General features: G+C 34.1%; 3 protein-coding genes across 10 annotated transcripts; 1 reads left to right on the top strand and 2 right to left on the bottom strand.

Annotated features, from left to right (window-relative positions):
* Window positions 1-139: 139 nt before the first annotated feature.
* On the bottom strand, window positions 140-17,193 carry LOC125069140 (F-actin-uncapping protein LRRC16A). 7 transcript variants are annotated; one of them, XR_007119828.1, is made up of 29 exons: window positions 16,945-17,193; window positions 16,739-16,836; window positions 16,000-16,050; window positions 14,838-14,946; window positions 14,355-14,458; window positions 12,433-12,545; window positions 12,263-12,352; window positions 11,592-11,857; window positions 11,025-11,212; window positions 10,829-10,906; window positions 9,755-9,939; window positions 9,380-9,531; window positions 8,597-8,712; window positions 8,196-8,267; window positions 7,911-8,082; window positions 7,525-7,660; window positions 7,268-7,460; window positions 6,889-7,007; window positions 6,555-6,675; window positions 6,223-6,243; window positions 5,904-6,078; window positions 5,729-5,800; window positions 5,212-5,401; window positions 5,023-5,069; window positions 4,834-4,929; window positions 3,745-3,831; window positions 3,182-3,309; window positions 2,124-2,156; window positions 140-1,434 (listed from the first exon to the last, which is right to left on the bottom strand). XR_007119828.1 is itself a non-coding variant. In XM_047678522.1 (29 exons), exons 1-29 carry the CDS (start codon window positions 17,003-17,005, stop codon window positions 1,418-1,420), a joined length of 3,225 nt encoding a protein of 1,074 aa, XP_047534478.1. In that variant the 5' UTR covers window positions 17,006-17,193; the 3' UTR covers window positions 140-1,417. The 7 variants fall into 7 exon arrangements, 6 of the variants coding, with proteins under 6 accessions (XP_047534478.1, XP_047534481.1, XP_047534482.1 ...); XM_047678522.1 differs by having other exon boundaries at window positions 3,247-3,309; XM_047678525.1 differs by lacking the exon at window positions 3,182-3,309.
* Window positions 17,194-17,873: 680 nt separating this feature from the next.
* On the top strand, window positions 17,874-19,346 carry LOC125069307. Its single transcript, XM_047678752.1, has 3 exons — window positions 17,874-18,465; window positions 18,645-18,938; window positions 19,010-19,346. The coding sequence occupies exons 1-3, from the start codon at window positions 17,981-17,983 to the stop codon at window positions 19,152-19,154; spliced, it is 924 nt and encodes a 307-aa protein (XP_047534708.1). The 5' UTR covers window positions 17,874-17,980; the 3' UTR covers window positions 19,155-19,346.
* A 48-nt stretch (window positions 19,347-19,394) lies between these two features.
* LOC125069431 (ubiquinone biosynthesis protein COQ9, mitochondrial-like) lies at window positions 19,395-23,424 on the bottom strand. 2 transcript variants are annotated; one of them, XM_047678925.1, is made up of 6 exons: window positions 23,195-23,424; window positions 20,368-20,720; window positions 20,195-20,286; window positions 19,989-20,109; window positions 19,714-19,917; window positions 19,395-19,502 (listed from the first exon to the last, which is right to left on the bottom strand). In XM_047678925.1, the coding sequence occupies exons 1-6, from the start codon at window positions 23,220-23,222 to the stop codon at window positions 19,467-19,469; spliced, it is 834 nt and encodes a 277-aa protein (XP_047534881.1). In that variant the 5' UTR covers window positions 23,223-23,424; the 3' UTR covers window positions 19,395-19,466. The 2 variants fall into 2 exon arrangements, with proteins under 2 accessions (XP_047534881.1, XP_047534880.1); XM_047678924.1 differs by lacking the exons at window positions 19,395-19,502; window positions 19,714-19,917; window positions 19,989-20,109; window positions 20,195-20,286; window positions 20,368-20,720 and adding an exon at window positions 20,844-22,678.
* Between the last annotated feature and the right edge of the window lie 486 nt (window positions 23,425-23,910).

Here is a 23,910-nt window from a genome sequence, read left to right as displayed (position 1 = left end):
TAATAACAGTAAATTTTTGTTTTTATAATTTTAAATCCACCGGAGTTCTATAATATATTTGAAGGAAGGATAAAACAAAACAAAGTTTATGTTGTATAATATTATATTGTAATTTAAAACAGATTATCACAACGCTCTAGACATAAATTGCACCATAAAATAAAAGTACCTAAAATCAGTCTGGTACCAAAAAACTACACAAAACCGAATAATTGGAATGAATATAAAAATACTATGAAATAATTTAATAATAGTATAATATCATACATCTAATTTCAATCAGTAATTTACGTACATGAAAATTCAATAAAATACAGCCTTATTTTCAAAAGATAAATGAATAATATAATAATTGATTTTATAATTACTCTAGTGAACACTTAAAAGTTATGGGGCGAGTTCTCTACACTTACTATAATGTATCGTAAAATTGAACCTTACAATGCAACTGTAATAGTCTAAAATTTATCTCGCATTTGAACTTTATTTAAAAAATCACACTTGACCAATTTTAGAGATAGTCGAGCCTTAATCTGTACACATAAAGGAATGTAAAAATTGGAAGATATCATCATGAATTTTTTTTAACAGAACTATTCGTAATTCTTACAATATAATATTTGTAAAACATGTTGTGCGTAATCTTTAGGCCTTTTATTTATATGACTAGTAAGACCAATTAGTTATTTATCGGCAATGAAGTTTTTCCTCATCACGTAGCCAACGAAAATAATCAAACAACGGTATATGGCACTCGAACCGGTACGAGTAACGTGTAAAATCGCTGAAAACAAGCCTCTCGAATATATGTAAATTTTATATCAATTAGTTATAATTTTTAATCCATGTATGTCTTAGATGTGTAGGATTTATATAATATAAGGATAAATAAGGACTTAAACATGCGTGTAAATGCGTAAGAATAACTTAAAAGATATGACAACAATAATAATCTGCCTTAAATAAATGTTCTAGATAATTCGAGGGAAAATGGCCATAATAACTTCCCTCGAGGATTGCGAGACTAAAATAATCACATGGTGTGCTCAGTACAAGCAGTGAGAATATAACATAGACGATAAAATATTGTATATAATATGCTACAAAATAATACTAACTCATCACAGTTAATAAAAAACGATTATAGGGTTCGAATACCTTACCTAGCATTTACTTGGAATTATTATGCCGTATCAACTATTAATTATTAGCAGAATTAAATACTATAAAACATTCAGTATTGAAAGAACGAAACGGTGTCTTAGAACACAGCGTATGTTGTCATCTTGACTATGAATGAGTAACTAGAGCCTAACTTCTAACTGGCACAATAGTGAGCATGAGAGATAAAGTCCGATTCATTGTTAACCCTGCTCAGCTTATCACGATAGCTTCATCACACTTACTTGTGCTTCGTTCAGGCCTCTGTGCCCTCTGTAACAAAATTGGTAATATTATTATTAGTTTATTTCTGGTGCTTCGCTCCCGAGCATTCACTCTTTAAATCATTTTATTTTTTATTCAAGCTGGTTTGACAAGCGTTTATGAAAAAAAAGAGTTGTCTGATTAAAAAATTGTATACACCTTTAAAGACGTATCTAGGGATTGCAAACTGGTGTGATTTTTATCCGGCCGGACTCCGATCGGTTCAGTTAAATACTATTTGATAAATCTGTCTAATGAGTGGCAATCCCTAACGAATCACTTTGAATATCATACCTATACCTATATCATTTGTTCATTTTAAGTGTTTAGTGATACATCGATGGTGTAACTACTTCAACAAATAAATAATATGTACATATTTAATTTAATTCCTACAAAGGGTTCGTGTGGATGTGAATGTGGATTTCTACGAGAAGATTAGAAGAAACATGATTTGATAATGGAAATCGAATTGTTGTCAGTTTAATATAATATTTTTCTACAGATTAAAATATAAATAAATAATATGTATTCATACGTATACATTATAGTTCATCTATTAGTCGAACCTCAAAAAGCCGAAAATCTCGATCACTAGAAAAAAAATTTCCTCCTTACCCTTGAAGCCTAAAACATTAAGACTAACAGAGGTTCTACTGTAAATGTATAATTTTCAAAATATTTAAAAACTTACTCACCAGGAGTTAAAGGATGATCACGCATCATTGAACCTGAAATTGTTAAATATATAACTTAAAAAAATGTCAGTAAAATGGTTTAATTCAGATTCTCTAAAAAAAAAAAGAGAAATAATTGAAAAATATAATCCAATCTTATAAATTACCATGCTTTAATGAAAATAAGTTATTTACTCCTATGGAAAATAAATTTTAACCATTTCTAGGAGAAAATAAATAAATAGTACCTTTAATACTCCTTTAGTCAATACAATGACGTGACAAGACATTGGGTATTTGACCGCAATGATTTTAAAGTATAATAGTTTTGTCTTAGGATTTTGTCAGACTAGTTATATATTTTGCTTTTGCAAAATTCATATTAACTTTAGGAAACCCTCATTAATACAGTAAAATTCTTAAAGATAATGATTTGACTAAAACACTAATTAAAAACTAAATTGTAAATCGCGTATTTTTGTCAATTACACAATTTTTACAGCATGCTTTGGGCAGTGGCGTACATTGGTTTTTGCATTGCACCCCTCGAACGCAACGTATGTATACTACGTACTTGTATATACTATTTTTATCCATAATTTGTTGCATAAGTAACATTATCTACTTTTGTGTTTTAAGGGATGTATCATGTAACGCCACTGCTTTCAGGTGTTACAGACATTTTCAAATTAGATAGATCATGCATTTATTAAATATAATTAAGTTGATAAGTTAGTTATAGAATAAATGGTTACAGAAGTGCTCTGCTTAGCTAAAATAATATGTTATTTTGTTAACATAATCCAGCCCGAATATCGCGAGTTAAATGCTTCAGAAAAGTTTTTTTTTATCATGTTTCCGTTTCCTTATGTAACAAAGAGCTATCTATTGAACAACTCAGCATTTATTTCTAAGCGCGAAAGAAAATTGAACTTAGAATTGCTTTCATTCGAATTTTAAAGGCAAAAAATAAATGAAGCATGATAAAAAAATAATAGTTTTTAAAACCCTACGATCCTTACCCATCCAGGTACACAATAAACACATAAGACAGTGAACATGGAAAGCGGCAAGCGTACCTACAAGCGGACGACACTGCCTGCGGGCTGCGCTAGCTAGTAAGGGATAGCGTGTGTAATGTTACTGGTTAGTGCGGCGCCGGGGGTGATGCCCACGATGCTGCCGCCCACGCACGCCTCCACGCCCTCTGTCGACCACCACCACAACGTTAGCTCAACAAAACGACGACTCAAATTGTACTCTTAGAGAAAACTTTCATTGCCAATGCATCTTACATTTTATATCCGGTATCATTTACTTTCATTACGGACTATAAACAACATGTCAATCGAATAATCGATATTCTAAGCAACAAATAACTGCCATGCGAACATTTTGTTGAGCCTTTAAATATAATTTTATTATTAAATTTAACCATCGCGCCAGACGCGGCCTAGTTTTAATTTTGTTATTCACTTACAAAAAAGAATCAGGAAATCATCGACGTCATCTCCACACACGTGAGTTGCAATTGTGTGATTTGGATATTTTTTAAAAAGTGAATAGTTCATTCGCAACATCTAAGTGGGAGCGGTGCGACAATCTGTGCGACCGGCACAGCGAGGCTGCGGGTGCTCGGTACCTGTGGTGCAGAGCGCGGCGCTGTCGGCGTTGCCGCCCGCCACCGACCACGGCCGCGCCTTGCCGCCGCCGCGCGCGCAGCCGTTGCCTGCCCACCAACCCACACGTTACCTCTCACACGCGCGCACGCGCACGCACTCGGGCGCACGCACGCTCGCGCACGCCGATGCCGCCGTGACTCGTTAAGCGCAATCCGGTTATATCGGAAAGCAGACGCCGAGGAGTGTCCTGCACCTCTTAGCCTTTCGCATCGGAAATGAGGAGGAGAATTGGTTCATGCGTACCAATTCGATGTCAATATCAATGTCTCGGCGTCTGCTGTCCGATAGTGTCTGTGTACGAATACGTCCAGTCGCTGCGTCACACACGCGGTTAGCCAAGCGGATTCGATTATGCTCACATCAGCCCTCCTGTTATCACCGAGCGCAGGTTTCCTTTCATTCCATTTGAAAATAATATTATTAAAGTATATTGCAGTGCCAGGTGTTATTTTAAATCGATAATAACATAAACCATTTTATAAAAACCAAGCCCTGTTTTTTCATTGTTTTTACCAGTGTATTTAATATAAATATAGGTGGTAATTAAAGAGAAAATTGTATGTAAGTGTTTAAATAAATAACTCATGATAGAATTTTCCAAAATAACTCATGATAGAATTTTCCAAAATTGATAATCTTCATGATGCACCCAATGTTTGACATAAATTAATTACCTTTTTAAAAAAGAAAAATATATTTATGCATAGACTAATCTAGAGCAAGTACTTGTGTGGATCAAATCCATAGTGCATCGTATTTTTGTCTATCTACAGTGAGTTTTTTTTAATTTTACTGAAATTTGAAGCTGTTTATGCAATATATGTATGTTAAATAATATAACCAGGCCATATATACATAACAAGGCCTATTTAAAACAAAGCATCAAAGCTCATGTGCTAGTATGAACTACATCAGGTTCAGTACACTCGGAGGCGTCAAACAATATTACATAAGCCGTGTCAACAATACACTTCGAGTTGTGTTGGACGAACACTTGCCATAGTTTCACACAAGACAGACAATATTTTTTATATCTTTTTGATTTTTACCCATTGTGTTGACATTATCAGATGAACGCGATGGTGGTGGCGTGGTGGGTGCCGCCTTAATGCCCACGTTGTCCGAAGATTTGCATCGAGACACTTCTATTAAATTAAAAACCCATATTATTGAATAAATCAGTATTGCTCAATAAGTACACGCAAAATGTTTTCGGTCATTATAATAACAAAACTTACCACACTCTAGGAGAACCGGTGTGCTTTCGCCAGATGTTACGCTGTACCTGTAAATAATTTTGAGCGCACAAATGATTTCTCAATGTTACCGATAACAGTAACTCAATAATCTATATGCAAGGAGCGGTCGCAGACAAAGCCTGGCTTAATCGCGAGTCTACATATAGATATTAAGGTGTGGATACGCACATGGTGTCGTCGCGGCGCAGCGTGGGCGAGTGGCGCAGCGGCGACGGCGAGGCGGGCGAGGCGGGCGAGGCGGACGCCAGCGACGACAGCGAGTGCAGCGAGCGCGACGTCAGCGGCGTGCGCGCCGACAGCGACGACGCCTCCTCGCTGCCGGGCGGCGTGCGGCACGCGCGCCAGAACTCGTCCAGCCCTGTCGGGCGCTACGCTTTCATATCTCGATCTCCCACCAGGTTTGAGTTTAATTCATTTTACAACCGAATAAATATCTTCAATATATTTACTTATTCCTTACACATTCAAAACGTAGTGTTTATAATCAGTTAGATAAGATAGAGTTTTTTTTATAGAGCTTGTTTTTATATTTTGTCATTTTGTCAATGTGTACAATAATGCTACAAAATTTATTGACTGTAACGGAATGTAACGAAGTTTAGGTCGATTATCATATCAAAGCATTTTATGTTGTATTAAATGTAATTGTAACAGCTGCCAGAGTTTAATTAGTAAAATATAATACCCTCATCTATATCTTGTGATTGATCGGTAACGGGTCGCGTCGGCGCTCTAGTTTTTGCTCTTCTCGGTCGACCTGTAAAAATGTTAATAAAATGAATAATTTAACAAGAGCAAGTACTAACTAGGAGCTTGAACAAGTCTCGCCATTTACACAACTGCCTTTATCTCTGCCACACCTTTGACGAGGTGCCGCAGCGTGTGCGCCGGCAGCTCGGCGAGCGCGTCGGCGGCCTCGGCGTGCAGCGGTGGCAGGGACAGCATCTCGTTGCTGCTGCACTGCTGCTGCTCGGCCACGGACTTGGGCCGCACGCGTCGCCCGCGCTCGCGGCGCCGGCAGCCCAGCGGCGTGGCCTACGGGGACGCACGGTCAGTCCTCACGGATTCAATGACGCTTCAAGGGTATAATCGGCGGACCATTAGGCGTCAATAATATATTAGACCAACTTTAAAAAAATATTTTGGTACATTGATGAATAAAATCCATATATTTCTTACCAAATTCAAATAATCCAACTTCTGTGATGGCATGAAAATTAAAGAAAATATTAGAAAAGTCAAAAAGGATAGAGTTCAAAATTATGAAAGTAAGTAAAGTATTAAACTAAGTATTTTGTGTCTGGATGAGGATAGTTATTTAATGTATTCAGCAATTGCAATCAGATTTTGTGATCTTACACACAAAGTGTGAACACCAGGTATACACTTACTGAATGTTTTAATTTTAGTTAAACATATTTTGCCAGAAAGATTCTGTAATGGGATGACCCCAAATGACTTGATTTTCTTCCTGTGGATCCATAATGGATCAAGTGTATTATGACTCTCACCCCGGAGTGCGAGATCGGCGATAGCAGGTCGGGCATCTCGGGGTCGATGACCGGGCCGCGATCGCTCTCCGCACCCTCCACACTCTCGCACGCTGACAACGCCAGTCTCTCGACCGCTTCGCTGCACGACAAATGTATTGTGTATTGTTAGTAAACGTCGATTGATGATGTTATATCAACTCGCCCCTTACATGAAAATCCTTAATAAATAACTGAGGGAATCCTGATTAATAAAAAGTAATAAAATTATTTGATATATTCAACAATTTCTTTTGTTTTGACTGAAAGTATTCAATTGTATTATATATTAATATTAACTTTTATTAAACATTACTTGAGCAAATCCTGTAGAGTGTTGTTGCAGGGCGCCATAGCATCGCGCACGGCTTGCAAAGTCACGAGCTCACTGCCGCCACCGTTGCCACCCATAGCGGCAAACACTTCGCTACACCTCTGGCAAAGTTTTTATACAAGAAAATTAAATTTAAGATAAATATAATAGGAAACAAGAACCATCAGTCGAATTATTCTGTCATGGATAACGAATATAGGTAATGTATATAGGTGAATCTTAAAACTGGATGGACAAATCCGAAATTATGAGAAATAGAAAAATACTCAAATATATATAGCCAGGAAACGCTTGAGTTTTTTTGCTCTTTACTGAATAAAGTAGAGGGCTCAAATAAACAAGAATTAATAGTCTCGCCTACCTGGAGGTACTGGTGCAGCAGGTGGTGCGCGGCGGCCGCGGCGCGCTCGGTGGCGGCGGGCAGCGGCGGGGGGGGCAGCGCGGCCGCCGCCTGTGCCGCCAGCGCCGCCGCCGCCTCGCCGCCCGCCCACGCGCGCTCCAGCGCCAGCGCGCGCACGCGCCCGCTCTGCCCCGACGAGCCGTTGGTCGCCAGCCTGCAAGCGCGCGTGCGTTAGGTGGGGCAGGTCAGCCGCCGTCGCGCGGTAGGGCGGGGCGCACCTCTCGTGCAGGTCGCGCCACAGCGTGGCGACGCGCTCCGAGGCCCCGCGGCCGCCCGCCGCCGCGTCGCAGCCGGGGAACTCCACGCGCCGCACGCTCACCGAGCGCCGCAGCGCCGTCGCGATGTCCGTCAGACCTGCGCACACCGCTCGCTTACTGCCCGCGCACCGCGCGTCGACACGACCGCGCATTGCCGTCACACGAATTATTATTGAAAGGAAGCGAGCTTGGGATGTGTGACATTTCTAATATACTACAAAAATGAAATAAGCCGTCATTTTTGGCGATCCTGTAGTTGCGTTTTATATAATATTTTATACGATGATAAAATTATTTAGAGAGTCTTTAAGTTTGTATATTTAGACTAAGAGGTGGTGAGGTTTGACCTTGCAAACTGAACGCGTTCCTGTCTATGTACAGAGTGTGCAGCGTGCAGTTGCACTGCAGCGCCTTGGCCAGCAGCCGCGCGCCGGCGTCGCCCGCGAGGTTGCCGCCCACGTCTAACGTGCGCAATCTCCGCGCGCCTCCCAACGCGTTCAGTAGACCGTACAGGTCACTCTATAATGAAGAAAAACAATGTATTATTAAACTAAACTATAGGTTAAAAATGTATGTGTAATAAATGACTCAGTCCTGGTTAAAGTACGATAAAAATTCCGAATAGATTTTACCTTAAGTTTACAATCGCTAAGATCTAATGTTGTCAAAGCTGTATCAGGTTCTTGTAGTACGTGAACTAAGCCCTGTAAGCAAAATAAGTTAATCAGAATTCCCGAAATAATATATAATATTTCAAAGTCAAAGTCAAAAATCTTTATTCAATATAGATGTGTTTACACTTGCTTATTGATTGTCAAAAATCTATCACCGGTTCGGAATTTAATACCTCGGACCTGAGAAGAACCGGCGAAAGAAACTCAGCGGGATATATATATATATATATTTATTTTTAACCATTTTCCATGTACAATGATAATTATATTTTAGTTATTTGAAACAGCCTGGAGGCGATCATTTCATTCCCAAATTAATTAATTTATTCATTTTATTAATTGATGAGTTTATATTTTACCTGAATTAACGGTGGTGCATAAGACCTTTTTCCAGTCAATTTGCTTAAAGATAATTGTGTTATCGAATGATTCTTTCCTATTGCCCTCACTATTCCGGATAATTCGAATTCCATGCCTGTTGATAAATCAAAAGTATTAGCAGGTGTAAAATAAAGCAAGTTTCACATTTATTGAATACATTTACGAAGCTATAATAATGGGAAGGCATTTGTTTATATTCTCATTAGGGATGCATCCGATACCGACATCGATATATCGGCGATACAGCAGGTTTTCCGATCGGTATCGGCGATATTTTTCTGGCCGATACAACGGTAAATTACATGTTTTAAAAAAGTAATGTAAGCGCGCCTCTTGTTTTGTCATTTTCGTTGCAAACGAGATAATACTTTGTTTTTGATACAAAAATTTTATTAATGTTTTTTTAGTTACTAACTCTTATTGATGGACCTTAATTACTGAGCCTAATTACCAATATTCACATTCTAAGTCTGGAACGTTTTATTTTAATATGTTTTTTTAAATAAAAACAATCAATCAACATGTCTACTTACATTTATTTTACCTTTATTTAAATTCGATAAGTGTATCGGTATCGGTATCGCCAATATTTTTCTAAAAGTATCGGTATCGTATCGGCAAAAAGGCGTATCGATGCATCCCTGATTCTAATGCATAATGGAAATTAGATAATATATTAATATTTATCAGTATTTAAAAAGTATAGCTTCAAGTAACTTGTACTTATTTAATATGACGAATTTCCAGACAATCGCACTCACTGTTATCGGACAGGTCGAGCGCCTGCAGACAGCGCACGCCGTGCACGCACGACTCCAGCACGTGCGCCGCCTGCGACGACGACAGCACGCCCGCCAGGTTCAGCTTCACGCCCGCCGCGCTCTCGTTGCACGCCAGCCCCAGCAGCAGGCTCCTGGGACACACCACGACATGTACACGAAGCATCGAAACAATGCTTCCAGTTCATTTGCCGCACTATAAAATATTGATGCGACCTAGAATGAATCGCAGTTACACAGAATAGGTACATTTTTTCTCTTTCTAGAGATATACATGCAAACAGGGTTTTTCCATCGATTGAAGATATTCGATGCGAACAAACTATAGTATATGAGAAAATGAGAATCGACGCGTACTTGAGCGCGTCCGGAGGCATCTTGCAATACGAGAAGTCGAGGTCCGTGAGCGCGAGGCAGGCCGTGAAGAACTGCCGGAAGGAGGGCGGCGGGTCGCGCGGGCGCCGCGCCGCCGACCACGGGTTGCGCGCCAGCAGCAGCGTCGCCAGCCGCGCCGCACAGCCGCGCAGCAGCGCGCCCCACATCTGACACAACACGTCTGTACTGCGCACACCGCCGGCCACCACGTGCCCGTGGACGTTATCACTTCACGTCGAGTCATACCTAGCCGCACCAAGCCTGACAGAGTCAGCGGGAGCCCTGGTATTAACATCTACCACTAGACGTCTCACAGATACATATAGACCTATAATCTCATTTAACATGGATTTTTCGTTACTCGTATATTATATGAACCGCTGAGATTCAGTCGCCAAAGATTGCACCGGCATGAACAAAACATATCCGCCAGTGCGCCAGATAGGGTACCCTTTCTGTGCGAGTACGCTGGATGTAATTACAGTCAAAAATAAGATAGGGAATAATTATTGTCCGTGACCTACGCTGTCCGTAAATATTAATTGATTTTAATGTCATGCCCGATTTAACAAGTCACCGTTGAGTGACAGTGACGGATAAATTTATCAGTTTTCGTACAATCAATGATAAATAATTGACAGTCGCCATATTCGTCTACCCTAGGGCTAAAACCTACCAAAACTACCCCAGCACAAACACCGTAAAACTTATACTTATGTGATTTTCTTAGACATTTTCTGTTGAAATATATATAATTTAAGTTAAAATAATATGTAACATGTTCAAAATATAATCCAACTCTAACCTGAACCTAATCGTTCTCATCCGGTCACTTTAACAATTTGCAAGATTGTTGTGCCGTCAGGTCAACAATTCAAATTAGTTTTAAATGTTCATAAACTATATAAGGACCATTTTGTCAATCAGCAATATCCTTTATTCAAATAAGACTAGCTCAACATTATTAATATGCAAATTATATAATGCAGACTATAATTTATTATTGTAGCGCTTGGTTGAAAATTTAAAACTAAAAATTTCATAAGCAATACTTACATTTTCCAAAGTAGTTTCCGTATTTATCAAATTTAAATGTTTTAATACGTTAGGTTGAGCTAAAAAATTATATAAGTTCTGAAACAAAGAAAGGATATAATTGAAGATTTTCAAACATAATTATTATTATAATCGTTAACATCGCTTGCATTCACCATTAAACGGGATTTCTGAACTAAATAAATAAGTAACTCACGTGAACATCGTCCTTAAGGTTATTGTGCGACAGATCCAAGTGGGAGAGCGTGGAGAGATGGCACGGACTGTCGTTGAGCATGACCGCCAGGTGGGAGACCGTCTTGCCGGTCAGTCCGCACTGCGACAGCGCTATGTACCTCAACCCGTCCGGGTTGTTCCCTAGCCCTGTAAGCATACTGATGGCTCCTGCGAACAATAATAATTGTTAAATTTTTTAAACTCTCGTAACAGATTTATAATTTGTAAAGTTTTCGCCGAAGAAATTTAGTAAATGTAATAAAGTAACCAAAGATTGTTTAAATTAAATCGATTGAGATAAAACGGACATATGTATTGCGTTGCGTAGTTCTACGACATTGCTCGTGATTCATATGATATCAACGCACGAAACTACAGCGTCAGTTTCACAATACGTCGGTAGACCAGAAAAAGTTAACTCTGTTTGTAAATAAAACAAATAGGTACTGTTATTCTTTCGTTAGAGCGGTTCGAACTCGTTTCACTAAACCTCACCAGCACCCTAAAGATAAAAATATGAATACTACTGGTCCGCCGGCGCGCTCACCCTTGTCCTCGATGTGGTTCTGCGAGAGGTCGACGGTGTGCATGGCGGGCGGGTGGCGCGCGCGGGCGAGCGCGTGGCCGAGGCGCGCGGCGTGGTCGTGGCGCAGCGCGGCGCCGCGCCAGCTCAGCTGCCGGGGCGGCGGCGCGGCGGCTCGCAGCAGCCGCGCCACGGCCTCCCACGCCTCGCCGCCCACGCGTACGCCGTCGCCGCACACGCCATCGAACCACGTGTTGTGCTGCAGCGCCATCACCAGCGGGATCAGGTCCCTGTGCACCCCCACCGAGGTGAGGGGATCATAGATATATTTATTATAAAAGTTGAGTCAATCTGTTTCCAAAATAGAAGTATTAATATGATGTTATCCTACTTTGTGTAGCGGTTGAGCAATTATTTATGCAAATATGATATTTTTATGACAAGCTTGTTATAGCTACTGGGATAAACAATTCTGAAAATATATAAGAGTAGCGAGCCGAACCGATATCGTTGTTTTAAAAATTGATTCTTTTCCTACCATATACAGTATTCAACATTAAAATCGCTTACAGCATTTATATATTATATCGGTATTTAATTACATGACTGAAAATTTAACATTGAATGGTTAATCTAATGTTAAGCTAATTTGAATTTTATATAGAAAAAAAAATCCAATTAAATTATGGGTATACCTTTGATCCAAATGATCAAAATCTTTTAAATGAAGCATTCTTATATCGTGCGCTAAGTATATCGTATCGATGTCCCATGCAACCTCGGCTCTGTAATAACACAAAAAATAATTTTATCATTACATGGATTATAAATATATAAAAGTTTCTAGAATATTCGATAGATTTACCTGAAGGGTGTCTGACAGAGATCACACATGGCAGCATATTGATTCGAAAAATCACCACACGTGGAATGTTTTCTAGTACCGCTTACTGGTTGCAGTGGAAATGGTAAATTTACCTGAAATTCATAAATTTACATGTATATATAATTAATATATTTAAAAAAAAAAACAACACAATATTACCAATAAGATAAACGGACAACATTATTTTCATATCGTTAATCACCTGGGCCGATTTATGCTATGAATTGATTTTTCATAGTTCACTCGCGTTTTAGGGGTTAGGCGTAAAAAGTAGCCTATCCTTCCTTTGTAACCCTTACTTTATACCGAATTTTTTGGTGTGAAAGAGCAACAGACAGACAGAGTTACTTTCGCATTTGTAATTTATAATGAAAATACAGTCGAAGATAATCGCCAATTCGACTAGTTTTGGGGGATTTTAATCGATAGAAAATCTTACGCTATGAAATCCGTATCTTTCATAACACACTGTTGCTGAAAGAGCAACTATATTTGTGGTTTCAGATGAGTAATTTAATAGAATTAAGGGAACTAGAGATATAATAGCTTATATTGGAAAGTTGGAAGCAATAGCGCAGAAGGTTCACTGTTTGAAAAAAGATGGAGGCGCTTTAACCTTATAAGGTTAATAAAAATAATTACAGTACCATAAAAATATAAATGCTAAATAATTAATAGGATGAACAGAAAAAAAATCTATTGTTAGTAAAAATGGAACCGAGTTGAGGAAAATAACAGGAATGTAAGAATGCTTGATAAAGGCTAGCATCGTGCGACCAAAATAAAAAAATATTTTTCATTACAATGTTTATGACGAAATTCGTAATAAATTAGCAGGTAGCACATTACAAAAGCTGTTGCAACTCGTACTGATTAGCGAAACAAATTATATTATTACTTTAAAGCAATGGTAACGTTAATTATCCTCGTTCAACTTCTGTACTACACTACAAAATTATTTTGTAGGTGGAATCAAACAAATTGCTTATTTTCCATATATAAATTTACTTATATAAGTAATGAACAACAAGTTAAATTGAACCTTCTTTAACATCTCTACAAAACAATGTCGCTCTTCTTTTTGTCTGGCTTGAAAAGTTTAAAATGTCCCATAATCTCTGTACCGTTCGCGTTGTAACGGAATGAATTTTTGACGACCTCCGTGGTCGAGTAGTGTGTACACCGGTTTTCATGGGTACGCCACTCCGAGGTCCCGGGTTCGATTCCCGGCCGAGTCGATGTAGAAAAAGTTCATTACTTTTCTATGTTGTCTTGGGTCTGGGTGTTTGTGGTACCGTCGTTACTTCTGATTTCCATAACACAAGTGCTTTAGCTACTTATATTGGGATCAGAGTAATGTATGTGATGTTGTCCAATATTTAAAAAAAAAAAAAAAAATTATTATAGAGCTAAGTATATTGACGAAAACTGATGCAATGGAATTTCCGTATATTCTTAGGAACATGATCGAATTTGAGCATTATACACGATTTTTTTACGTTGTAAGACCCAACTATTGCTTTTTTTGATGATTCGTTTATAGGAATTGTTGCGGTATAGACCGCGATATAGAATATAAAGTTTAAAACTTATATTTTAGTGAATTTGACAAAACCTATTAACATGGTTATTATCTATATTTAATTAGGTAAAGGCTAAACGGTTCAATACCAGGAAATATAAATAGAAATGGATATGTTCGAAAAATACAAATTAACATATGTACAAAGAAAATTAAAAAAAAAATTATAATCCGACCACACGAACACTAGTCAATTAAAATATCCACAATGGAAGCGAAGTTAACGAACTAATTAAGCTAATAAAAAACACTCCAGTTATTTACGGCTTCCAATTAAAAATAAACACAAATTGAATATATAATAAGGTGTTAAGCAAACCTTTGTAACAATGTCCTCCATAGCTACATTAGGAAATAAGTCATCAAATGCCGCAATCAGCGCGTGAATAGCATTAATAACGCCTTCGGAAGTCCCCTCCTCGCCTGAAAGTCAAGACACGTAGTTATTACTCAAGTATTTCATTACGTTCATTAGTTTTCATTTCTTATATCGTACATACGATAACCTACTTTTATAATAACGTATTAGCATAAAGTATGTAGTTTAACAAATCTTACGATCAAAATTCATTAATGAATTCATGATAACAAATGAACACAAACTATTAAATTATTATTAAAACAGATGTTACATATTAATTAGCAGAAGACATTTCTTTCTTTTATAAAAATCAACATTATTGTACGTCGTCTGTTTGGCTTTTCTCTATATTTACAAATAAAAAATAAAAAAATATATTATGAATCATTATTCCGTGTCAAGGTCGAAATTAGCAAACAATGGTCACAATCTATGACTTACCTATTAGGATCGACACTGGTTTGTGCTCGTGGATTAGCGTTATCGACAAATGATTCGCCTTCTTACTCTCTAAAGCTTCTATTTCCATTAAGTGAAATCCATTGTCAATCTGGAAGATGTACTATTATCAAAATATAAACAAGTTTTGTTTATTAAATGACAGCATTATTATGTTTATGCTATAGAATATACAATAAAGAGATTATAATAATGTATTGTTATATAATATATGTTTTTGTGTATTGTTTATTAAATAAGCAATGATGTGTATAACAGATTAAAGATAACTATTTTATAACAATAAATTTAATGACCATGTGGTTTTTGCAAATTTTAAACAGTTTTAGATGTCTTTTTTATATTTTAAAATCATAAAATTTAAAAAGATTCTAAAATATTGTTTTTTAATTAATTAAAAAAATATCTTAGGTATTAATAGGTATATCTTTGTATTTAGTGTTTTAATATATTTTAAATGTAAATATATGTATAATATTTATAGAGTAATTTTCGTAATACACAAAAAAGTGTTATGTTATCATGGTTCATGTATGTATGTGAATTTTTTTATTCAACCATAACTTTCAAGCACCTAAACAAATTTGGATATATTTGTTAGAATCCTAATATTATCCCAATTGACACTAGCTATAAGTAAATAAATTAATTTGTTTTATAGTATAGTAACAGCCTGTAAATTTCCCACTGCTGGGCTAAGGCCTCCTCTCACTTTGAGAAGGGTTGGAGCATACTCACCACGCTGCTCCAATGCAGGTTGTGGCAGAATTTTGTTGAAATTAGACACATGCAGGTTTCCTCACAAAATTTTCCTTCACCACTGAGCACGAGATGAATTATAAACACAAATTAAACACACGAAAATTCCGTTGTGCTTGCCCGGGTTTGAACCCGCAATCATTGGTTAAGATGCACATGTTCTAACCACTGGGCTATCTGTTTTTGTTTTATTAATAAATTATTTATTATTATTCAGTCTTTATGTTAATATTTGCAAGCCAAAAGCTTATGGGCATAATAGCTCTTAATGACAAATTTATTTCTTTAAAAACAAATATTATACTAAATCTTAAATGAACTATTATTTTTGAATAAATGTCATAAGTTAAGAAATAATTCCAGTAAAATTTAATGATACACTCACCCTTGTTGGCACTTTTGTTGTTGTTATGAAAACCCTGAATGCAGTAACAACCTAAAACATATTATTACAATAAGTTAATGAAACAAATATATAATAAATATATCTGGGTTGTCTGTACTATTACACTTTATCTCTGTAAAATGCCTACTTATTTACTTAAATATGGATCAATTCAAATAATTAATAAAAAATATAGGAATATGATATAATTATATATTAATAGATTTAAAAAAGATTATTTATATCATCATAAAGGTGTACCAATTGATGTCTATTTGGTGGTGATATTATCATTACATAAACACATACATAGTATTCATAGATTAGTAGTCAGTGCAGTATTACAGATTACTATTGTTATCTCAATTTAACCACTGATTGTTCACTGTGGGTGTAAGCTCCATAGGGACATACACATATAAACAGCCTATACATAGACTACAAGACACACCTAAGTGACTCATGCTATTGTCCAGAAAATTGATCATTTACAGTGGTTTAGATTATCAACTATTATCATCTTTGATTAATGATAATTTTGGTATATTTTACTTTGAGAATTTATATTCATTGATACGATTATAATTTATAAATCTAATTTATAAAAATAAATTATTAAATAGTTTATTTTCTTACCTAAATTTATAATTTAATATAATTGGTGATTTTGGATTATACATATGTTTTACTTTTATGGGTCAAATATTTAAAAATTAATCATACGGGTTAAATGACTCACCAAAACACGATTATCTACTTTATCACCTCTTGATTCCATCCGAATAAGCGATTTATAGAGAATTTTGGCATTTTTCCCTAATACATTGCTGATACTCTCTAGAAAAAAAAAAATCAACCAATTAATATGAAGATATTTATTGCGTGTGACTAAATAGTACTTTCAGTGATAAAAATCACAATTTTAACATTTTAAATTTCACATACCGCTTAATTCTGTAGATATTTGAGATTTTGTTGACATTTTTACAATTTTTTTTAATGTCATCACTTTAACTAGATTTATTTTTATTATAACTCACTACACCCATGCTTGATTCATAACTTACAATAGTTAAAAGTAAATGTTAGTAAAAATTATTTAAAAAAATTATATAAGAAAAATACATTTCAATCGAATAAATTGAAGAATTTATTATCGACTTAAATTCACAACACCAATCAGCATACACTTCAGCTAAACTTCTAACCACAGATGAAACATCAAAATTCAAAACACAAAATGTAATCTAAGTACCAACTTATACGAACAAAACAATAGTTTTTATATTATGTTCTTCTATATAAAGAAAAAAATAATTTAAATTATGTCACAAAAAAATATTTAAGCCTTCTGCCATTGAGTTTTGTATTTATTGAGAACATAAAAAGAAACCTTTTACGTAATTAGATGCTTAATAAAATGCCTGTTTATAGTCACATATTTTTAACAAAAATCTAAAACCCAATACTCTTAAAAACATGAAATTTTCTCATTGGGTTATTATAGTAGTGTTAGCAAATTTTTCGGTTTTTTTAGGAAGATATTTGGAATACTACCAACTAACATTCCTATTATAAATACAACGAGCCTGATATTGATTCAATTATAATAATATAATTGAAATAGTATACATTAATTAAAGTTTGAAATAGGTTTAAGTGTTGAGCACTAAAATTGTGTTTACCATATAAAACATTATTACACAAATGTAAGATATAAATCGAATCCCTATATTTAAAAAATGAAAACATACTTTTAAATTTACTCAACTCATACTTTATTTTTTATTTATATGTATTTTTTGTTAAGCATTGTACATATTTGTATTCCTTCTTTCATTTCATTATTCATAACATACTCTGTGACTGTGTATTATAAAAAAAACTTCTTGCTTTTGACTTGTTAAATGTAGTAAGTTCTAAATATTGTTTTTATATAATAAAACAAATATATTGTTTTGTGTAAGAAAATTCTCCAGAAATGAATAAAAACTATGAAAGGTGTACACATTGTAATCGACGTAAATGGCTAGCTACTGGTTGTTTACGAAAATGGTTAAAACCACTGGAATGTAAACATTTACAAAGAACTATTGATAGCAAAAGGGACTATAATAACACAGACATGGTAAACACGGTGTTCTTACCCGAAAGGAAACCTCCCGTTAATACTAATAAGTTTGTAAAATTTTGGAAAAATAAACTCTTCATTACTGGAAGCGTCCGATCGTTACAACGATACTTCGGGAATAAAAATAGTGGTGGTGAATATATGTGTAATTTTAGTAAAGGAGCGGATAGTTACACTACAGAAAAGCAGATAGTGGCTACTAAAAATGAAATTAGGAACGAAGAATTAGAAAGTATTCACATGAAATGTCAACATTCAGATGGTCATTCTGTTTTGAGAGGGCATCATCAACACTTATCAGTCGAAAGTTGCGCCATATACTGCCAACTTTCCAAGTAAGCTTCAGAGTCTGGTTCAAATAAATAAATTAAGGTCTCAACAAAAATTCAGATCCAGAAGTAATAAAAAAACTATTAACACTGTATAATATGTATATGAATATATACTTAAATTATTAATTTATTTTGTTAATATAGAATCAAATAAAACATCTCATACATATTTTTCTTCTCAGGCATGGTTGGTATTGGGGTGGTATAACATCCAGTGAGGCAGAAGAGCTTCTTGCTGGCCAACATGATAATGTTTTCTTAGTACGAGATTCCTATGACTCAAGACACATACTGTGTGTTTCATTCCGTTGTGTTGGACGTACTCTCCATGCTAGGCTTAGACATGCAGATGGACTTTTCTCATTGAACAATGAAACATTTGTGCCAGCAAACAGGATATCAGAACATTGTGCAACAGTAGATGTTAAGTCAAATTTATTTGCTATGCCAGTTAAATTAGCAAGACCATTAAATAGGTATGTATCATATTTTATAAAAAAAAAAAAATTAACTTATAGAGAATATACTCAATACAATTTTTTTACAGGTTTGCAAAGTTAGACTCATTACAAAAGATCTGCAGATTTGTTATAAGACAAACTGTATCAGAAGACTTATGGAACAAATTACCACTTCCTTCGAATTTAATATCTTATGTTTCCCTTGGCAGTGACTACATAGCTCCTTTATAGATAGCATATAATAAATATATAAAGAGTGCCTTAATCTTTCAATGCACTTAACATATTTTAATCATATATTTACACAAGACATATCTTTTATGACAATGTAAAGTGTTAATAAATTTTATACAAAAAGTTTATTTTAATAAAATCAATAATTATTGACTACTGTAAATCATTGGTTTGTATTTCTTAACTCATTTATTTGAAATCCATGTAAAAATAATTGAATAAAAGAAAAGATAAAAATGGAATAAAACTAGTAATTTATTTAAAAAAATAATACTACAATTTATCGAGATATATCTTCAAGCTATACAACTATTTCAAAGTATTCATACCTAACATATTTTTTGCCTGAAAATAAAAAAAAATACATTAAATTATCACACTTTCTAAAAGCTGAAGTAATAAATATATATATATTTATATTATTATTTGTTATTTATTACTCTATTATCTTTTAATTTTTATTGTACAAAAAAACTATCTTAGCTATATATTTTTTGTGTTTCAACAACAATGTGATATGTTCAAAGTAAAATTATAATTTTCATTATATTGTTACCGTTACAAAAGCTGCTGTTAACGTTTGTGGTGCAACTGCAACTGGATTTACATTAAGAGCTATTTGAATTAATTCAGCATCCCTTATTCTTGATTTAACAAAATTTCTTGTACCACTATTACTTTGGCTATTGTCAGTTAAATAAAACAGCTCAGAAGCTTTGTAAATACCAGCCAAGCCAACTCGACGAATGTACCAATTGAACTGAAATTTTTCCACAAAGATTATTTAACATAATTCTTTAAATTATTATAAAAATATTTAACGGAACTTACATCAACACTCCGGTCTCCTGTATGATAACAAATATCATCAACAAGAGAAAGCAGAGTAGCTAAACAATTAGGTACATTATTAGGTAGAGTTTGTATAGCCATTGCTTTTGGCCAGGTACTCCTGAAATTTAAACCAGAATTAAATTATAATTGCAAATAAATTCCATTATCTGAAAGTTCAGAACTATTCAGGAACTGTGACTTACTTGTAAGGTTCAATCATTAATAACCTGGTCATTATGGCATTTTCTATTAATTGTGCTGGAACTTTTGATTCTTTTAACTCTTCTTTAGGCCACTATAAAATTGTCAATATTTGAGAAGATTGAGAAATAATTTGTAGAAAAATTAATTACTTGTTGATATTTAAGTTACTTACACTTTTCATTTGCTCAACAAGTTTTTCATTACATGTAATATTAAAATAATGAACCAGATCTCCTCCTCCATTGGGAAATAATCCATGGGCAACTCCAGGGTACCCAACAGCTTCAGCTCCATGTGCTAAAGATTCAATGGACCATCCTGTTTTCAGCACAAAATCTAAAGCTTTCACCAAAATGCTTTTTTTTATGTCTTCCTCATATTGATGTTCGTCTTGCTCAGTTGATTTTGGTGTCAAAATCATTTCTTTATTGGTTTGCCCCTGGCAATAGTGTCTTAATGTTTTTTGTGCATTACTAAATGAAATAGTCGTAAGAGGTGTGAAAAATCTATGATTTATCCTTAGAGCTGTTAACAAAATATATTTTTTTTTACAAACTATACATATCCATTTAATAAATACATGAATGTATGGTATAATATACTACATAATTATGCTTAAGGTAAAAAAAATTAAGTAAACACTTTTCATAGTATTCAAAAAGTTTTATTTGGTTAAAGTATTTTACATTCAATAGTTAATTACTGACTTTTATTAATTACAATACACTCTGATAATCTAGCTACCAAACCTTCTATTAAATGAAAAGCATTCAGTGCAGAATGTATTATTTGTTTTTTACTTTCTGTGGGTATTTTATCCAACATGTTCCCACCAACATTGATTGAGATATCAACTTGTTCCTCTGGTAAACCTTTTGAATTATTAATATCCATTAATTTCACTTCATAATGAGCTCTAGACATATTCAATGCAGTTCTCAGATTTTTTAAATAGTCATCTTCAATGATTGTGAAGCATTCTCTTATTCCAGTTCTGTTCAAATTATCTTTTAATGCTAGATATCTTAAAAAGTTTAATGCTGTTATAATCTGATCTGCTAACTCTACTAAATCAGATTCTGCACCATGAGGTAAATAGCATATATTTTTTATCATACCCAGAAGTTGTGGTCCAGTAAAGCAATCTGGTAATTCAGATTCTTTAAAAGCATCTTCAATTGAATTTTTATATAATGTTATTGCATAGCCTATCATTCCCGAATGATTAGCATTATTTAATATGTATTTAATAAGCATACATCGTCCTTTATATTCAAATTTATTTATATGGTTACTTATGAGTTTGACAGCTTCCTTGCGTAGGGTATCATAACTTGAATATATGGCAATATTCACTAAACTTTGGCATAAGCTGTAGTGAATTGAATTTTTAAGCACAGAGTGTGAGGTATTGGTTGGATATTGATTAAGTATTTTAGTACACAGACCCATACCTTTGGCTACAGGGCCATATTCAGCAAAACTTAAGAGATGAACAACACAAAACAAATTTATATGTACAACATAACTAATACTATACACAGCAGGAACTGCAAATCCAGGCACTTCAAAATGACCAGAATAAATTCCATAAAACAATCCAGATAGTGTTGTCATGTTAATTTTCTCCTTATCATCATAAGGTGATAATTTTTCTTCATTGTCAGTAAGAATATTTCTCGATTTAGGCTTAAGACTTTGTTTATGGTGAAATTCTACATAGTCTAATAACTTATTTACATTTTTAACTAAAATACAAATATCTTGAATAATAGAACTAGTGCATATCCTAGCTTCACTATTAGCATTACAATCAGGATCCAAATCAACATATATTAAAGGTTTTCCAAGCAGGCTAATTAAAAATGCAGCTAAGATATCTTTAGTTGTATTATTTGCATTAGCTAAAGTTATTTCTTTTATTAATGGATTATAAAAAGGTGGTAGCAGAGAATAAATCTTTATGATCCTTCTGATATTCACATCAGAATCCATTAAAAGACGTTCCTTTCCTTCAAGTTGGTGCTCTGGTAAAGGGATAGATGATATGTATGTGCTCATTGAATCCAATGTAAATTCCAAACTTCTGAATCTTTTGGTGGATAATTTTATCAGAAGTTGCTGAACAGGATCTAATACAATAGCAAACTGAGCATCATTTTTTGCCACTTGTATTTGTTCAATAAATTCAAACAAGGCTTCTTCAGGAGAGCATTGTTTAACTATATTAGCTAGTAATGTTTCACAAGTGCCATACAGTGATGGTTTTAGAATCAATGTGTCATCCTCAATCTTCCCTATTACTGCTGTTATTAAATCCCAACAATTATTGTTTAAATCATTAGCATATTTCTCATTGGTGGATGCACTAAGGGCCTCCTTATAATTGCCAGAATCCAGGCAAGAAGATATCAAATCCACAACACTTTTTTCCATGATGAAAGATGTGGAAAGTAAGCTTGTATGTCCGAACTTTATGATCTCTGAAATTAATTTTCAAAGTTGTAATACTATTTTTTTGGAAAAATATTCATTTAATATTAATGCTTGTTTGGATGTACAATCTTAACTTATCCACAGGAATATACTATATATTTCCATGTTTTTAGTAGATTCAAACTGAGCAGTTATTGAAGAAAGCAGTTTCATTATTCTAAATCTTACATGGAAACAAATAATAATGACAACATGTGTGTGGTTGTTTATAGTTTATAAATAAAATTATAATATGCTTCGGCCCAACACTTTACGTGCATTTTTAATGTTTGATTCTGGTACTGTAAATCAACCTTAAAATCTATAGATTCCATAATTTACACTATGTGCATGAAAAAAGACAGACAAACACACAAACATTGAACTAATTTTTGAATCGATATGATGTAAAAATGTGACAATATAAATCGGCATTAATTATATTTGTAAAACTATTAATAGATTTTATTAGCAGCATCACAAATATATTAATAAGATAATATTAAAATTATTGTGAAACTTACAGCAAAAAACTCTTGGTAACTTATTCATGGTCACTTTGTCAATATTTCTTTAAATTTTAATGGGATAAATTCTTCTTTCTCGTTATTGTTATTCAGTTTTTGTTCTTATTATTTTAATATTCAAATTTCAATGAAAATATAAAATAAATATATTTATCGTTCTCGTCTTTTTTGCCTTCGAATCCAAAGATATTAATATAATACTCTATCCTTACTCCTCTTCTATCGTTTTTGACTTATAAGTTAGTGATGTCAGTTTATAAAAAAAATATCGATTTTTGAAAAGTTAAGGTTTGTTTTATTTCTGATAAATTGACTCGTAGAAATTGAGAGATTTTTTATATTTATGCTTCTAGTAGTCAAAATATTCAGCTTTATATATTGTTTTCTGTTATTCAGCATTAGTGGTATGATATGGACTTTGATGATAAAAGCGAAGGTATTAAAAATGCGATTTCAACAATTTAAAAAAAATGAAAATCTTATTAAATCTTTTATAATTTAAAATTTTTCACAATAAAACCCATACGTAAATTAAATTTGTATTAAATTTTGTTCAATGATATTATGAATGAATGAATATTATGACATTAATAAAATTCTATAATTTTTAAAATTTTAATTTATATAAGAAAGAAGTAGCTCTCTTAATTTGGATGTTTTTTTTTTAAACTAAATTATTACATTTTTTTATTTAAACACGTTGGCAGAGGGAA

This window comes from Vanessa atalanta, chromosome 15, assembly GCF_905147765.1.
Source record: "Vanessa atalanta chromosome 15, ilVanAtal1.2, whole genome shotgun sequence".
Lineage (NCBI taxonomy): Eukaryota > Metazoa > Arthropoda > Insecta > Lepidoptera > Nymphalidae > Vanessa > Vanessa atalanta.
This window is presented reverse-complemented; position numbering and strand designations above follow the sequence as displayed.